This window comes from Meleagris gallopavo, chromosome 8, assembly GCF_000146605.3.
Source record: "Meleagris gallopavo isolate NT-WF06-2002-E0010 breed Aviagen turkey brand Nicholas breeding stock chromosome 8, Turkey_5.1, whole genome shotgun sequence".
NCBI classification, from domain to species: domain Eukaryota; kingdom Metazoa; phylum Chordata; class Aves; order Galliformes; family Phasianidae; genus Meleagris; species Meleagris gallopavo.
The window spans coordinates 11,487,050-11,505,284 of NC_015018.2; the positions used below are offsets into that span (position 1 = coordinate 11,487,050).

The 18,235-nt window shown below is 40.2% G+C and overlaps 1 protein-coding gene across 3 annotated transcripts in view; it reads left to right on the plus strand.

The window, feature by feature from the left end:
* ZCCHC24 (zinc finger CCHC-type containing 24) overlaps positions 1-18,235 on the plus strand; it is a 103,637-nt gene that overhangs the window by 4,059 nt on the left and 81,343 nt on the right. For all 3 annotated transcript variants that reach the window (XM_010714330.3, XM_010714331.2, XM_010714332.2), the window contains exon 2: positions 13,152-13,352. In XM_010714330.3, the coding sequence (XP_010712632.1) occupies positions 13,152-13,352 (201 nt within the window). The remainder of the gene's footprint in view (positions 1-13,151; positions 13,353-18,235) is intronic.

The window sequence follows — 18,235 nt, forward strand, 5'->3', positions numbered from 1 at the left end:
ACACACACACACACACACACACACACACAAGCACAAAAAACAAACCAAAAAACACAGGAACATTTATAGAAAGAAGCTAGCATTTCTGCATTTCTACTGAAAACACAGTTTATATCAGGCAATCCTGTTTCCTGTCTTCCATAGACCTCTGGGCATACCACACTACCTTGATACTTTACAAAGTAAAATTTGTTCTTTAGCCTAGGTTAATTTGAAGGGTAATTGTAAGATTAGAAAAAATTCTCTGTAGTCACCTGCTACCGAGAGGATGGGAGATCACCATACAATATCAGACTTCTATCTCATTAAATGAACTGTCAGATCTCTGAGAGCAGGCACAAATAAAAACTAGAGCCAAAACACCTTGTGAGAAGCTGCTTGTAGCTGGAGAGATCCTATAGCAAATACAGCAGAGATAAGGATTAGCAGAAATCACTGAAAGCTCTGCAACACTTCTGATTGCCCCTGTTTTCTGGTCTATCCTTCGTCACCATACCACAGAGCATATCTGTGGTCACACACAGTGCTTAGTGTGCTCAGCCAAGATTTCTTGTTTCTCTGCTGCAGACTAAACAACAACAGCTATCTCCTCTTATTTAAGCCTTCTTAAGTGTGGAGCAGTACAGGTCATGAAGGCATGTTAAAAATAAATTCCTTAAAAGCAGTTTGGTTCCCATATTTATTATTCTTCCAGTGAAAGTAGGATCAGACCTTAGCACAGTCAGATGGTGGGCAGCGCCACAAAGCATCAAATACACCGCACAGGACCGTTCCTGCAGTAAGGTTCTCCTACCTGGAGAAAAGCAACAAGGCAGGCTGACTGCTGGCCTCAATCAGCCCTCTCATCTAAAGTCATAGATGGTACTATTACTCAAGCTTAGACATTTGGCTCTTTATTTTTAAATGTAAACAGAGAAAGAATTATTGAAATACTTAAAGCATCCATACAAAAAGCTAGATCTGCAAATAAGATCTAGAATCTTCAATGCATTATCCTAAAAATGTTAGCAGCCTGACATAAGCAATTCAAGTACAGTGAATTTCACATATTTGAAAGAAAAAAAATAGACTGTATTACAGAATAATTAAACACCCCACCACGACTGCCTGTTGTAAAGTCCTCTTGAAAAAAACCCTGTAATAATAGTGATTATGATTTCATTGGTCTCCTTATCTTTATTTTTCTCAGTATTTTTTATCCCCTCCAGTGAAACCATAAGATTTGGACCTGATCTTTATGGATTCATTCCAACTCAGGATACTCTGTGGTTTTATCGTTCTGTGCAAATGCTAACACCTCAGTGGACTTATCCTTCTACCAATTTTATTGGGAATGCAATAGCTCAGCAGTTCTTGTGTTGGGGGCACTTCTGCTCTCTAACTCAGGCTGGCTGAATCTCACAGATATCCTACATCTACACAAAGTCACAGTGAGCTCTGTTCAGACTTTCAAGAAGTTAATTCGCAGTTCAGATGTGTTGTCCCTGCTGTTTCCTCCTCAGTTGCAAAGACTTTTCTGTAGTTTTGCAAGAAGTATTTAAAAGGAAAGAAAATAAAAGACAAAACCAATATGCGTTTCCTTCTCCTTCCTAGTCATCTGACTGCAAAGAAGAAAGAAAAACCGGCACAATGCTCTCAGATAACTGAAGCAATCAAGCCAAAATAATTGTTGTTTTTCAATCCATCACTCCTAACATGCCTGGCTGCTCCTGCTAGTGAGAACAATTTTAGGTTAAAGCAAAAATCCAAACCAGTAACGTTTAAAGTTGAAAAGCCCCCTGCAAACCTTTGCTGTCAGTGTACGCATATGATTCAAGCTTTTAAAACTGTTTTATACTTCTATATACATGCCCCCCAACTTGGGCTGTTTTAGGCATTTCTTCTTTGCATGAATTCTTGCAAGGGATTGCAGCAAGAGCTGGACTTCTGAGCCAGCAGACTTTTGGAATCTTTAGTACATCAGTCTCTGTCCTCTGCAGCTGGCTCCAAAACCATTTAGAAAGCACTGCCTCAGCACAGAAAGTGCACATTTCACACCTTTAGTTAGATGTGAGGCTTTGAGCCCAGAATGCAACTACTGTATTTTTAACTCCAGTTTGGTGTTGCTGTAAAATTCAAAGTTCAGGTGAGTACCAAGAGGGATTTGAAGTCCAGAATCGTGTGGTTTTTCTCCTCCTGTTCCTACTACAACCACAGCATCCTGCTTTGCTGCTTCTGTCTTTGGAAAACACTCTTTTACTCAGGACAGGGAGGAGAACTAAAACCAGCACAAAATATATTATCAAGATCCATTAAGGTTTTATATTAAGTGGAATCTGAAATTAAAATCTACATTCTGTCTAAGAGATGATGAGAAAGCCAAGCAATTGTGCCCATCAGCCTCTTCCATTTTTATGTTCTAGTTGTGGCTTTTAACTTTTTATAAGATTTAGAATTGTTGTTGTTTTTCTTTATATTAAACTGCAAGTAATTGAAGCAAAGTTGCTCAGGTAAGGAAACCTGAGGAAAAACAATGCAAGGACAGCAGAAGCCTCACAGAAGCAACCTGCTAGTGATGTGCTGTAGTCAGTCCAGCAGCCAGAGCCTCTTTTATTATCCCTTTCCATCCCCACATCTGAAATCAATGCAGCTGAAGCTCTGTAGCACATCTGCTCTGCCTTTAAGTGTTAACTAGTTCAGATGTGACTTACAGTTGGGCTTTTGCTTCTTGAAACCAGAACTACTTAGCCACGCAGCACTATATCAAAGGCTGAACTCTGTTTGAAAAGCTGGCAAGAGCTAAAATATTAATTGCTAAACATATATCAGGTCACACAGAGAAGAGATATGGGCCTTCTTGTTTACTAACAATTTTTTTTTTTTTTTTAAGCCAGCTATTGAAAATAAGGCAATTATATGAATTCTTCTCAGTTAGTAGAAAATCATAGCCAAACCCTAGAAATCCCCTGGGACATTGTATATGTGCAAACTCTTAACTGAAAACAGCATAGGCAATCACTTCTTGTCTCAAAAATACATCCATGTCTTGAAAAACTTACCAGGAAGTACATAGAGGGGAAAAAACAAAAACAAAAACCCAAGAAGAAACCCACCCAAACAATCAGAGGCAAAAGCATACAAAATTCTTACTAAAATTCTATTTTGTCAATGAAGTTTTCAGTTATTTTACAGTGTCTTCCATGCCAAAGCACCAAAACAAAGGGGTGATTAACTCTGTAGGGTAATGTTTCTCATCCCTTCCTCTTTTACTCTGTAGACATAGACTCAGTTACTCAGAAAAGGAAAACCTTCCTCCATTGAACCATACAAACCATCAGACAGTCAAATCTGACTTCAACCAATGTTGCAATTTATTGAGTGAATAGAAAAAGTGTATAAAACTACGATTTTATTCAAAAGCCAAGATACTTGACTACCAATATTTTGTTTATGGAATTCTATGGAATTGCAGGATAGCACATGGTGCTGGTTTTCAAGTTAAAAAGTTCAGAAGAATTCATATAATTGACAGTCACTGGGTGAGGATTAAGGCAAAGAGAAGTTTTCTAATTCCAAGTCTAAGTGGGCCACTTAAATTCTTACTCGATACAAACGCACAAAAATCCAGGCACAGATATTGCAAAGCTGATCATTCATAATTGATAAGATCTATTTACATAGAAAACAAAGCAGATTTTTTTTTTTTCCTTAAACAAAACTCTCTCTATATATAGCAATAAATGCTCCTAAAAAGCAATAGCGGGTATCAACTGAAAGCTTTCAAGTTGTTTGGTGAAATGTAACTGCTGGTGTTTGCACCTCTCCTCAGTTTCCTTTTCCCAGGGAAGTTGCCAGCTGCCCAGTGCCCATTTTGCTGCTCTCTTGCACTGCCCTTTTTCCTCTTTTAGAAAGCCATGATGAAATGATTAAATTTAATGGAAAGAATCTCAGTCTTCGCTTCATTGTGGTTTACTTTGGTTTCTGTCTGTGCTCCAGAGAAGTTATAATGGAGCAAAGGAACTGATTAAGTTTTACAAAGCTATTCAAATCTCTCAACAATTCTGTCATAACTCAGACAGACAGTATTTCATAAGTGTCACAACACGGATAAGTTTTTTTCCTGGGAATAAAAAATGACCTGCAGGAAATGTTGCAAACAATCTGTGATCTACAAAAACCAGAACCTAAAATTACTGAAAGATTCACTTCAGAAAAGTTAAGAGGACTGGCTTTTATCTATGCCCCTTGCTGACTAGCCAGGCCAGCACAGTTGTTTTGAGTTTTGGTAGATTTTAAGTTACCAAGTTTTAACATATCACAAACCTAGCCCATTACTTTCTGTCATGGGTTTTGTTGTGAGCATGCAAGTCCAGCACTTAAAGTGGGAGGTGCTTAAGGACCATCCTGTAGGCCTCTTTCTTGATACTTTTGTACCACTGAGAACTGCTGCATGGTATTCCCAAACCTGCATCTTAAGAAATATACTTTCTATCTCTCAAGATTTAGTTTGATGATAAGCAAATACCCACACGGTCCACAGAAATTCTATGTGGTCTACGGCTCTTGCTCTCATATCTAAAGCAGATGTTTATGTTCCTATTATATAAGACCACCCACACCTACTCCAGACACAAGGCAGGATTCAGTGTCTCTTTTGAATGAACGTAAGTGCAATGCTCTAGAAAGATCTCAGGAATCTGGCCATCTATATTTACATCTCATCCACCTAACAGCCAACCAAGCAAACATTTTTGAGGGATCATCTTGCTCCCATAGGCTTCTCTTGCCAACCTTGGAGCCCCAGATTTCTAAACTTGTTTGAGGTTGTAGCAGGGGAGTAGGAAAAGTTTGGGAGGAAGAGCCTGCATTTCTTTGCACAAAGTCAGCCTGCCAGACACCTACATGCATGTATTCATAAGGGCTGAGGATACCTGTGGTTGAATGGGGAGCAAATAACCTATTGTACAAGAATTATATCTTGAAAAAAGGGGATTTGTAAGGACTTGGAGGAGAACAGTGTTCGAGCATCAGTAGTCCCTGAAATATGGAGGTGTTCTTACAGCCATCTTTCTCCAATTGCAATTGAATTAAATAGAACAATACATTCATTCCACTAGCAGACCCAACCTGGAAAAAAAAATATCCTTCAGTCCACTTTGAAACCAGGTTACTCAATTGTTATAATTTATCTGAAGTAGACTGTGAAGTTTTAAGTGGACTTGCTCAGGTCGCACTTGAAGTTATGCTGTATCACAACTGATTCAGAGTGTTGCTGTAGATGAAGATAAAACTATCCAAAAGCTGGAGTCATGAGATGAAATTCCAGCCTGTCACTTGATAGATGGAAACGATTTATTTACTTCACTATACTCAATTTAATAAAAGTTTCTGTCTCCTCATGAGTGCAGGAACTGAGGCCCCAAGCACATTGTGAGGGGCCCATTCTGGGCAGATGATGTATTGTTTCTACCTCTGACAGAGACCTTAGCTTTGCCTCTTTTTAACTTTGGCAGCCATTGCAGAGGTTTCTGTGCCAAGAAGGCATTACTGAATGTAAATGATATAAACAAAAGAGTCTCAGGCTTAACATTCTATGTAACCCAAATTGAACATTTCTTCACAAAACCTTTCATCACATAAGAGCTTTGCAGGAGGTAAACGCTTTTTTAAGTGTGTCTTAAACAGGCACATATCTATTTCCGGGTGTTATTTTTCTTATGTTTGGAGTGTCAAAAGACCCATCAAATGAAAGGAAACCTGACTCTTGTTTTTCAAACTGTAGGTCAGATTGAGACAAGATTTCCTGCAGGAAACAGAGATGTTAACAGAATGTGGCTGTGGGTATTAAAGTGCAGGGGTCAAAATCCGTCCATCCGCTTCTCCCCTCACTTTATGCTTTATAACCTCCACAGAGCCCAAGAACTCCATGCTAACACCCCCAAAACGTGCTTGTTTTTCAACAACGTGAGGTGGGGCTGGGATCAGGGTGCCTGGTGGGGTGTTCCCTGCTCCCAGAGCCACTGGTTCTGGGGAGGTCAGAATTTAGTGCTCCGCAACCTGGGGACCCAGCTGCAGGCAGCCCAGGGACAGGCTGGGAAGTGAGAACTCCTGGGGAAATGTGTTAAAGCAATTTGCAGTGTGAATGGTCTCCCTTGTCTCTAATATACTGCTTGTGTGTTAGAGCTTCTCTTTAACATAAGCGGGCAGTTGTTTCACTTTCAGCTGATGAAAAGGATTCCTGCAGAGCTTGGTATGAGATTTAGAGTGTTCCTCCAAGTCTGGGCACCTCTGTCCAGAAGAAATCAAGCCTCTCCTTTCCCACCTTTCCATTAAGCCTGTTTGTGAGGTCCATGTGAAAGTGCTCCTACTGACATCTATTCTAAGCCTTTGCCTGAGCTGAAGCAGGAAGGATCATACTCCTAACAGAGAGCCAAGAGCCCTACCTGAAGTCAATGATTGAGCAGTGTAACTGTCAGTTTTATTACCTCCACGCCCCCCAGCAGACAGGCAGCTGTACTTTTTAAGAGCTATGGATCTGTGGATGTCTTGAATGGGCAGACTTTGTAAGCCTTAGCTCAAGGCTCTAGAGATCAGCAGATTTTAAATAAGGTGAGATGGTGCCACATGTTGTTCTTCAACCCCTCCATGAACCAAAGGTAATAAGCTATTCAGAGAAGCATGTTGCACCCATATGCTGTTTTGCAATTTCAGAGATGGTATCAGTTACAATCTGAGAAGCCACAGCCAACCATGCCGACAGCTCTAAAAGAACTAGATTAGATAGATCAAGGCTCTAGATTCAAGATTTGTTGCCCTACCACCTTGCTTCACTGCTATCAAGTCACGCCACATTCACTGCTCTCTCTCTAAGATAACATTTCCGTGAAAAGAGAATCCTAGTGCTCTCTATTTGAGAATATTCACAAGCAGGCATTAGTGTTAGCAGTCTAATACAAGAAAGTGTTTATCTAAATCCCCCTATGGAAGAAGGATGAATTAAGATATCCTCGGTTAATCCGTGCTTACCTATGTTAAGTGAGGAACCTGAGTAATTCACATTTTCTTAAAGTCAGCCTAAAGACCACAGAAGCTGTGGTCTTTTCCCTTCCTCTAGACAAATGTTTTCTTCAGTGAGAGATGAGCTTTTCTTGCTCTTGCCCAATGATAAAATTTCACTAGGGCACCACATAAACTATTCTCTGTAAAAGCGTCTACAATTGGTAGAAGAACTACAGCAGGTATAAGCCATTCGGAAGCAGTTTCTAAGGTTATACAGTTCAGCCTTGGTAATTAATTTTCTTAATTAATTTCTCCGGCTAATTCTGGCACAACTAAGTTTACGACAGCTTTTTCATTTAATCCTGTTTTCAGAAGGCTTTTGGATTGGCTATAAACGTGGATTTTGCATTCAACGCTTTCTGTAGTAGTACAAAAATAAAAATCAAAAGAACTGGAGCACAAAAAGGTCACACACTTCAGGTGCTGTTCTCCAGATGTGCCTGTTTTCAGGTACCTCTGTCCTACCTTCACAGATAAGTCTCACATCAGGAACGAGCCTTCCATGACTATCAGGGAAAACAGATGAAGGGCAGATGAAGTTTTGTTTATTAGCACATACAAGCCACTGAATTACTGTTTTGATAGCTTCAATCTTCCCCCTTTCACATAAAAATAGCAACCTAGTGAGGGCAATGACTTGTCTGTCCTACTGTTTCATGCATGACACAATACAGAGATGCACTCAGTTCTTATCTTCATGAAAATCCAAGCTGATAAACAGCTTTAGCACCTTTTGACATTTCAGTGCAGGGCTAATAATTAGCATAGCTCATCTGGTTACCATCACAGACACTTCACAGACTAGAGAATGTTTATAGTTTACAGTATGAAAATCCTTACTTTTTCATACTGATGACAGGGCAACCCAACTTCTTTTTCCAACCAACGTCAAGTAGCCATGGGGCTTACTGACTTAAACCTGACTCTGGAAGTTAAGGCTGCTTTATTTTCAATTTTCTTTAGTATGCTGGCAAAATACCAAAGTGAAAATAAGTCATCAAAAATTCCTGATCATTGCTTTTCAATTACAGACCATTTCATGCTGAAGAACTAATGTCATTATAGGAATATTAGAGTCTTACAGGCTCTCCCATCATTATATGCAATTAATAAAAATGTGGAGAGAACCGCTATCACAAATCATACCTTTGAAGTGTAATTCTGAAACAAAAACAAATCCAAATAACTCCAAGGGGACCAAATAAACGTACTGCCAAATACAACCTTTTGAACACTTGCACCAGCACAGGTCATTTCAACTGCAGGTAATTAATGACTAGATATGCTTGGCCACTGCTTTCAGGGCCCAGCCGCCACAGACTGAACTTGAGGCAGAAACTCAGTTTCCCAGACATGCCTCTATATACTCAGTTCCACATCTAAAACTTTGCTTCTCAACTTCTGTAAATCCTAATAACAAGGTGCTATTCCCACATAAACAGGTTGTTATCACTTATTAATATTAACTGTAAATTAGGGTTCTGAAAAATAGGTAATCCCTCTAATTCTGTCCAGGTTGCCTCTCAACAAAATTAAATATTATCCTAATTGAGATGCTACTATACTTTCTTTGTTCTCCAACCTCAATTAAAAAATACTTTTACAAGTAAAGCAATAGATGTACCAGGGAAAACTTGGAAAAGAAAAGAAAGATTATCATCCATTTGTTACAGTGTGCCACGCAACATTACATTCCCAAGAGTACGATTTTACTTCTAATATGACATCACTAAAAAAGAAGTTGAAGAGAGAAATTCTGTTCCAGTGTCTCATTACTTGCCCCTTGGCACATTAATCCCCAAAGCTGTCTCTGAAAGGAGGGGACTAGGTGAGGGAATCAAGAACATTTGCCAGATCCTTCACAGAATCAGGAATTTCTTAGACATGAGCTGGATAGTGGAATTCACATATGTTACCCAACTGGCAACGAGAGCAAAGAAACCATACAAGACAATAGCTGCCTCTATCAGTCAGGACCACACCACAATCTTACTGATTGCATATTCTTCAACTGGAAACACTTAGCAAAGAAATAACAAAGGAAGCCTTACTTCACAGCACCACCAACAGAACTTGAAGACCTACCAAGCAGAAAGGTTATCTTTCAAAAACAGACCACCAGATTTTCAGTTTGGTTCCCATTCAGCTAAGTCAACAAGAGTCACAGTAAGAAAAAGAACAAACAAACAAACAACAAAACCAATCAAACTTACATTATCAGCCAGAACTCCCCACTAAGCAAGTTTTACATAATTTCTCTGCTCTCCCAGCATATCAAGATAAGGAAATTCTGAATTCATTGCAGCTGACCTGATGAGCCTTGTAATTAGAACATGCAGTATGGTCTTTGGGATCCTTAAGAGCACTAACCCTTTCACTGCCAAGCTCAAACCCTATTGTAGCTCAAAATGAGACTCCCGGTGGGAATTATTGTTTGTGGTTTGAGTGCTTCACAGAATCACAGAATGGCCCGGGTGGAAGGACCTCAAAGATCATGAATCTCTAACTTCCCTGCCACATGCAGGGCCACCAACCTCCCCATTTATTGCTAGACCAGGTTGCCCAGGGCCACATCCAACCTGGCCTTGAACACCTCTAGGGATGGTGGAACTTCTCTGGACAGCCTGTTCTAGCACCTCACCACTCTCTCTGTAAAGAACTTCCCCCTAAAACTTCCCTCCCTCAACTTAAAACCATTTCCCCTTGCCTGCTATTATCTACCCTTTCAAAGAGTTGACTCCCCTCCTGTTTGTAGGCTCCCTTTAGGTACTGAAAGGCTGCAGTGAGGTCACCCTGCAGCCTTCTTTTCTCCAGGCTGAACAAGCCCAGCTCCCTCAGCCTGTCTTCACAGGGGAGGTGCTCCAGTCCCTTGATTATCTCTGTGGCTCTCCTCTGGACCCTCTCCAACAGCTCTCTGTCTTTCTTGTAATGGGAGCTCCAGACCTGGACACAGTACTCCTGATGGGGCCTCACAAGAGTAGAGTAGAGGGGGACAATCACCTCCCTGTCCCTGCTGGCCACCCCTCTTCTGATATAGCGCAGGATATCATTTGCTTTCCGTTTTTCTTCATATTGTCAGGGTGACATTCTGCTTGTCATCCTGATCTTCCCCTGGACATTTTGAGTGTGAAGCTAAGTCAAAGCTTTTGTTCATCCTTCTTGAAACTCTATTTTGCAACAGAGCAAAAACTCAGCAAGGATTGAATTGCTGATTTGCTACATTAAATGTCCCAGACAAAAAAATGCTGGTTTATGTACCTTAGCAACATTCATTCATCCCTTGTCAAAGGCAAAGACAAAATTGACTACAGGACCATTTGGTTCCATCATCTTTATTACATGTTCCTGGGCTTTTGCTGTTTCATTCCAGGGCCTACGGTGAATTTTATCACCACCACCCTTATTATATAACTGGTCTTTTTGGCATGGCTTTTTCTCTTGAAGAACTGGAGATTTCCACAGTGAGGGAAATGTAGCACTGTTTGCACTGATGCTCTTTATGGTATCTTTCAAGTGCCAGATTGATGTGTTTTTCATATTGACTCAGATTTAAACTGATGTCAGACCATTTTCCAGGTCAGATTGGCAGGAATTGTTGAATTAATTTGCCTGACTCTGTACCAGAAGGGACAGAGCACTTTGGGATTTTCTAGGAATTTTCCTTAACAAAAAAAATTATTCTTTGAAGCCTCAGTGATGTTGACAGTATCCATCTTCTCTTCTGTTGTTGTCTGCTGGTTATATTTGTGGCTTTCCTTGTCTTAACACTGGGCTTCAAGGTGACTACAGAAGAGTTTCATGGTGAAATTTTGGCATGTCCACCTTTAGCAAATATTACACCAGTGCCCTGCCAGCAGAGCCACGTGGTCACTTTCCCAGCCAGCTATTACACGTAGGCCATAAAGCCATGGCTGTCTGCTAAGATTATGATTTTGTATCAGTAAAGCCATTGGTCTGAGAGAGTCCTGGCCTTTCACAAGGCTTGTGGGTACCATGATTTGCAAAGAAGGTTTGCTGATAGAGGAGACAGAACTATGGTCCTTACAACCTGTCCGTTCCCCCATTGACCTGAAAGATAACAAGAAGCATTAGTTGTTGGATAGAATTAACTAACACACTGTCACAGTGCTGAACATCTCTCTTACAGTGGTTGTAATAGCTCAGTGTGAAAAATATGTAGAAAGGAAAATAGTCACCTTTGTGAGTCATATGTCCAATTCAAAACCCAATTTAGGCAGCAGTTAGGCATGTTTTGGCACTGGGTTAGCCCTGGGGTCAGAACCAACAGCCTACTTATAGTCAGAAGTTGTACATTCTGTTACACATTTCTGATAAGGGAAAAAGAATCTGGTATTTTACATATTCTGCGGGTATACACACATTTCTGTAAAAATCAGGTAATAGGGGATTTGCAAAGGTAGTAATGGGTTTAATGCATGTGAAGTAGCTTAAGAATCTCTTGGCAAGAGAGACTCTTAAAAAGAGAGATTCTGTATTTTCCAAGCATATGTTATAGAAAGTGGCTCCTAGGGAGACAAGAACTTTTTGAAGACACTAATTAATAGTATTTTGGCATCCATAGTACTTCCTCTTCCTTTTAGCAGTTTGATGCCAAGAATTTCCCATTCCACTAGTGTCCAATAAATCTTAGAAAAAAATTCCAGTGACTGTTGGAGGTATTTGGAGGTATCTTTGCTTACTTGATGACTAAAGCAGCTAAAATCTTTTCATTAGTTCTTCCAATAGCTTTTCCTTTTGAAATATACAGGTTTAACCCCCCAAAACAAAGTGGCTGAGTCTCCTCTCGGCAGACAGAATGTTTTGAACCAGCACAGAACAACATCAGCACTCTGATAGTTTAAGTCCTCCATGGGATCACTCACGGTTTTGTAAACAGAAAACCTGCTATACATGTCCCAGCCTAAAGGGCAGGGAAAGTTGTAATTACTTTCCCTGGGGCAGAGAGAAGTTCAGTGGGAAGGTCAGGGCAAAGTCTGGGGCTCTGGACTCCCACTCTGTGGCCCCTTGGGTTGATCTTGCTTCTATGCACCAGCTTTGCCTTTGTAAGAGGGCTGGTGGGACTCAGTAAGCCATGTCTGACCAGTGAGTGGTGCCTAGGGCTTCTGAAAGGTTCTTTCAGTGAGTGACTGTTACAAAGAAAGCACACTCAGTGTACAGATACCCCGAATTTTTGAGACCTCTGAGATAAATATAATCCCTTTTCAAATTTATTTGCAAGTTATCACAACCAAATTCTGTATGTCTTCAATATATCTATATAACATATGTAAAGACTCCATTGAAATATTTGGATTTAATAGCACTGAAAAACAAGGCCTCCGTAGAGGCACGGGTTGGATGTCTTCTTACCTTACTTTCCCATAAAGTAGCAGGAATTCTCTGATGCCGGTAGAACTACAAGGTTATGGCACTAGTGTGAGGTCTATCAGACCTGAGAAAGAGCCTGTGAAATGGGTCCTGTCACTTCAGAGTGGAAAAGATTGTCATCCACAGATAGAGTGAGCGAAAGTCACACTGAAGTACAAAAACTAGGTCTTTACCGTTCATTAAGAAATGTTTAAATAGCCCTTAGAAAATCCAAGACAGATGTAGGTCTGAACGTTTCTTGCTATTGGTTGAATGCAGGACTCTATGTTGACTGTCATGTTAACTTGACTGGAAATTAAAAATTACTTTGCATTTTTCTCATGTTCTTTTCCTTTCTCCAACTTCAGTATTGTTCTTATAAATAGTTCTGTTCACAGAAATGGTCCATTCTCTGCTTTGTTCTTTCAGCTTTTTGCCAACAGATTCTAACAAGAACATGACTGTGGCACAATCAAACACAAGAAAGCAATCACTGCTTAGAGGCAAGGCTGTGGATAAAAGAACCATGGCTCAGTATGCTCCCAGCAGTGGAATGATCATCTCTATCACACTGCCCTCAAGAAACCTCTTTATTGATGACCAGTGATTGCTCCCGTCAAATGCACAGCCACATTCTTAATGAAAAAATCCCACATTTTTCTAATGTTAATTTTATCCTTCCCCTGCCCAGATCAGTCTAGGAACACAGTGTTGCATTTCATGTAAAATTTTCTTTTCTTTTGCAGGCTCTGAGCAGCAGTCTGTATAAGAGTGCATCTCCTTATGGCTCTCTTAACAACATAGTGGATGGGTTAAGCTCCCTCACTGAGCATTTTTCTGACATGTCCCTTTCTTCAGAAGCCAGAAAACCCAGCAAGCGGCCACCTCCCAACTATCTGTGCCACCTCTGCTTTAACAAGGGACACTACATCAAAGACTGCCCACAGGTAAGGAATATACAGTATTCTGGAGAAATTTTTGTGCAAACTTTGAACATTCCTTCATTTACTGACACAAAATTTGACTGAAACTGTTCTTTAGAGTAACACTGAAGAAATGTCTTGACAAAGTGCCCAGCTAAACATGTGTTCTTTTAATCTTTTCTTTATCACGATGCCGATGGAAAAAAAAAAAAATCTATTTAATTTGTCTATTAAGCATTATAAAGGACACTCATCTAGGCACATGAAAAAGTAGAATTTGGAAACTTTAAAGATGGCTACTATGTAATTTTCCATCACAGAGACTGTGTAAATTAAATTTTCAAGCAGCACACCGTATAGCCATTTTGGCAATGGCACTTAATAAAAAATATAACAAGTTACATATGCTAAAGGAGAAGAAATTGTTACACTGGATGGGAACTTTGAATTGGTGCTGCAGTAACACAAGCTCCAAGTGAAGCTGGTGCAAAATGTCTCTTGTCTCGTAAAAGTGGTTTGCTATACTTGGCAAGATGTGATACTCTTAGATTCCAAGAACTCTTTTTGTAGTGGCAAAACTGGCAATTCTTATTTCCATAGAAAAGAGATATAAACCTGTGTGCACTAAAAGCTCTTACTGATCTGCAGTTTTTTTTCCTGAGGATTCAAGCCGCAATGTGCGAGGCTTCTCCATGCTCTCAAATTTCAGCTGGATGTACTTGTGTTTCTGGCTTAAACTTCCACAACTCCAACAGTATCTATGTAGCGTCCCAAGGAAATTCAAGTGCTGCCAATATTCTAGAAATACAGATGTGGACGTTACTGTCATCTGTTTTACTGTGGTTTTAACCTCCCACCCCCTTAATGTGCAACTTTCAGCAGAATTAATCTGCATAGAATTAACTACAGCTTGTGGTAGTTGGGGATATCAAACACACATAAGCCAAAACACAGGCAGAACAGCAGTTGCCAGCTGAGCAAGGTCAGTGTGAAATCAAGTGTAATGTCAAATGAGCTTTAACTGAGCATATTCCAATTGCTGCTATGCATGGGCTAAATTGTTTTTTTCATGGAATTCAGCTGTATATCTTTCATTAATTGTAATGACAGTTGGGAAGTTTTAAACTACATTTGCAGACCTAGGTGTGGCACCTGAAAATATTTTTACTTCACATTATTTCAATGTACGTTCAGTAAGGCAATTCTCTTGAGGAAAACATGAAATTTCCCTTACTGTAAGATCAAAAATACTTCGGTTTGTATACTTCTTTGTTTAATGTGCTTAGTTTACTGTGCTACAGCAATATATAAAGATAGGATTGTGTAACAGCATGTGCTGTTTAACAAGGGTTTAGAACTCCAACTCCTAAGTGTGCTTCACAATGACGTACTGTTGAGCTGTGGGAGATGGCTGCCCTGCTGCACAGGCACACAAATGGATGTAAATGTCCCTCAGTGATCAGCATGTCCAAGCTGCAGCTCACACCGACGGTCACAATCAGATGTGTCAGTGTTGAAACGGAAATGTACTGTGTATTTCACAGGTATCCTTACAGTTTGTGCACTAGAGATTCAAGAACACATAATAAAAGTTGAAGATGCACCCACAAAAATTCTGGGAAATGAAAACCAATTAAGATTCCTGTAGAAATATTGATTTACTTAAATTGCATATCCTGGGTGCATAATTTCTGTTCCATATATTAAGATTTCACTAGCAAGGTCTTCAATTTTTACGTGAACTGGGAAATGAAATGACTTCCTACAGAGCATACTCCATGGCTGGCTGACAAGCCAGTATTGAGAAAAGGGCTGCAGGCCTGCCAGGCATCTGCTGCACCCATCCTCCTCCAGTTACAGGCAGCCATATCATGCAGTGCCTTGCGTAAACCAGTTGAGTTTTAGTTGGGAATAGATTCAGCATTTTGCTGCTCTTGAGGGAAGCTGCTCCAGAACTTAACTCCTCTTACAACTCGAAATCTTCCAGCTTCCAGGGTAAATGTAACTCGTGGCCTCTTCACAGTCATTTGTTCTCATGCCAACATTGTCCTCCACTGAAATAACTCATCTCCCTCCCTGGTGTTTATCTCAGGATGTATTAATAGACTGCAACCGTATCCTCTCTCAGCATGTGTCCTGTGGGGCCAGCTGAGCCAAGCCTCCTCAGCCCCTCACAGAGGCACCCGGCCCCACAGCTCCCATCGCTGAGCTCTTGTTCTGTTTCCAACACACACAGCCAACGTGCACATACAGCACCTAGGTCGGATCTCATCAGTGTGTGTGCTGTGCATGCACCTGTCTGCTTCCACAGACCAAAGTTAATTTTCAAATCCTACTTAAGGAGTAGGTGATATGAAATCAATTCTTTGTTGCAGGTATCTAACACATGCAATGTTTTATGGTCTAGTGGTTTCTGAACACAGAAATGTAAGCACTTCCCTTATTTTCTCTAAATTTGAGAACAGATCTACAGGGGGTGACTTAGTGTGCATGAGCTACATTCAAAACTTTGGAAAAATTGTTCTCAAGAAGGGATTAGCAACAGTGGGACCAGACCTTTAATGGAGAGACATCATTTGCCACCACAGCTTTGGATGGTAATTGATTTCTTCATTTCAACATTATACACGCTTCATGACTTAGATTTTGATGCCTAGCTTTTCTAATGCTGTCAAAAATGAAAGTTGCTTTGCAAATCCTACGAGAAAAGGGATGCCATTTTGCATTTTTGTACTTAGTCTTGGAAACAGAAAAGAGATAAAGTAATCTGATTTGGACAAAATGCAAATCAATAAATCGTGGTATTTTTATTTTCTTTTCATGTAATTGCCTAATGCGAAGCAGATTTTGAAATGGAGTGTTTTATGGAGTTTTTCCTGCATAACAAAGAAATTGTGTAACAACTTTGAGATTTTACATCCTCCCTTAATTCTGCTTGTTACAAACACCATAAAGATGAGTGTTCTTTTTTGGTTGCTGTAAAAGTTAACAGCATACCATACCAGTGGAAATACATACGTTGCTTCAGATTTCTATCCTAAGTGATGGTGGTGCTCTGGGAGGCTGGATAGTTCTCATTGAAAAGGTCAGCTGTAGTCAGCTATCTGCAGTTTGTCTGATATCTTGTCCAAAATGATCTGCTTGGAAACTGAAATGGAGAAAACTTTTAGTTCTTCAGTAGGTAAGAATTAATTATTCTTTAAATAGTTTCTGTGATGTTTAGTGGTAGAAATTGTGGACTTTGTTTTAGAAATGACATGAAGTGGGAGCAATGTTGACTGCAATTCATCACCATGAATTTGTCTACATTTGCAAAATCTGTTGTAATTAGAACGTACACAAAAAATGCAGCACTTTCAATCTTTAGTAGCATGCAAGGATACTTGCATTTTTTCTAAACTAATTTTGCATTTCAGTGTCTTAAATGATATCATCTTACCCATACCTCTCTGAGATATAGAACCATTACGTACTGTATTTCCAAATTTTGCACTATACCTATAGAGGAAAATACATGTGCAAACTCATAGGAATACAGACATACGTAAGGAGAAACAATATCAGTCTTATTTTGTGCTGTGTTTTTAGCTCTGAATAAAAGGTATAGCATGATTCAAATTAATGAATCCAATGAGAGCCCTTCCTTTGGCAACACTGATCTGCAAAGCAGATCCTGCAGAACAAAAGTACCTTGAGAAGACATATTCAAGTCAATGGGAGTAGCAGGTAACTGCTGTGACTGCCAGAGTTTGCACAGATTTACCTTTGTGGTTTCATGCAGGATGTGGAATAAATCAGCATCAGGTTGAGCACAATCCTTTCTCCCCAGCCTGCAGCCTGGTGTGCTGGATTGCCCTGCCCCAAAGCAGCCCCTCCTGTGCTCAGGCAGAGCAGCTCCCAGCAGCACATCTGGCTCAGCACTGCTGGCCCAACAGGCAGCTCTGGGCTGCACATTTACAGCAGCTCTCATGCCCTAAGCACAAATCTCATTTGTCTTGTGCCTTATGGCCAAAACCAAAATTCAAGGAGCCCACAGCTGTCCTTTCCACAAGTACCGAGGTCTGGCTGAGATGGGGAATAGGCTGCCATCTTTACAAAGACAAAGATTTCGCCTTTCTGGTTTTTAGCTTAGAAGACTCAATTGAAAACCAACTGACCGACCAAACAAAAACCCACAAAAGCCTCTTGAAATTTATTTTTATAGTGGAAGACTATATTTCAAAAAGCCCCAAAAGTTAAAGGAGTCAAATACATTACAAAATTTATTCTTTTACTCCTTGCTTATTCTTTTTCTCATATGCTTGAACTTAGCCCTGCCAACTTTCTCAGCCTGAGAGATTAGCTGGATACATTTTCTCAGATCTTTTCAACTTTTACTATCAAGACTTGCAGAAATCTTGTAACAAAAGTCTGGTGAACTGTAATTTAGTAACACTCACTCTATCTCTGGAAGTTTACAGTGCTTAGTAGTCTGAAACATCAAAAGATACACATTCCTCTCTGCTTTGGAAATCCTGAAAACTCAGTGCATGCCATGCCTTCAAACTGTTTATCAGGGAGGCGAAGACAGCCAGCTGCACGTGAGTAGGGGGATCCCCACAGTCCTGCCTGGAGAGAACACTCTCAAGTGCTGGGTTTGAGACTATGGCTGTTGTTTGATAAAGCAGTTGCTTCAATAGGAAATACCAAACCCTAAAATACCACAATAAGAGCAGTTGGTGAAAAAGAAAGCAGAAATATCCAGTGAACTGGGGCTCTGCCCCTTTTCTGTCTAGCAGACTGCTTGATATTGCATTTCCCAAACTCTGGAAAACCAGCCAAAACCAAACCTTCCTTATGTACCATTCTTAAGCCATTATTACTGTGGTTCAGTCTTTATTACTGATATAAGTTTAAGCTTTTTTTTT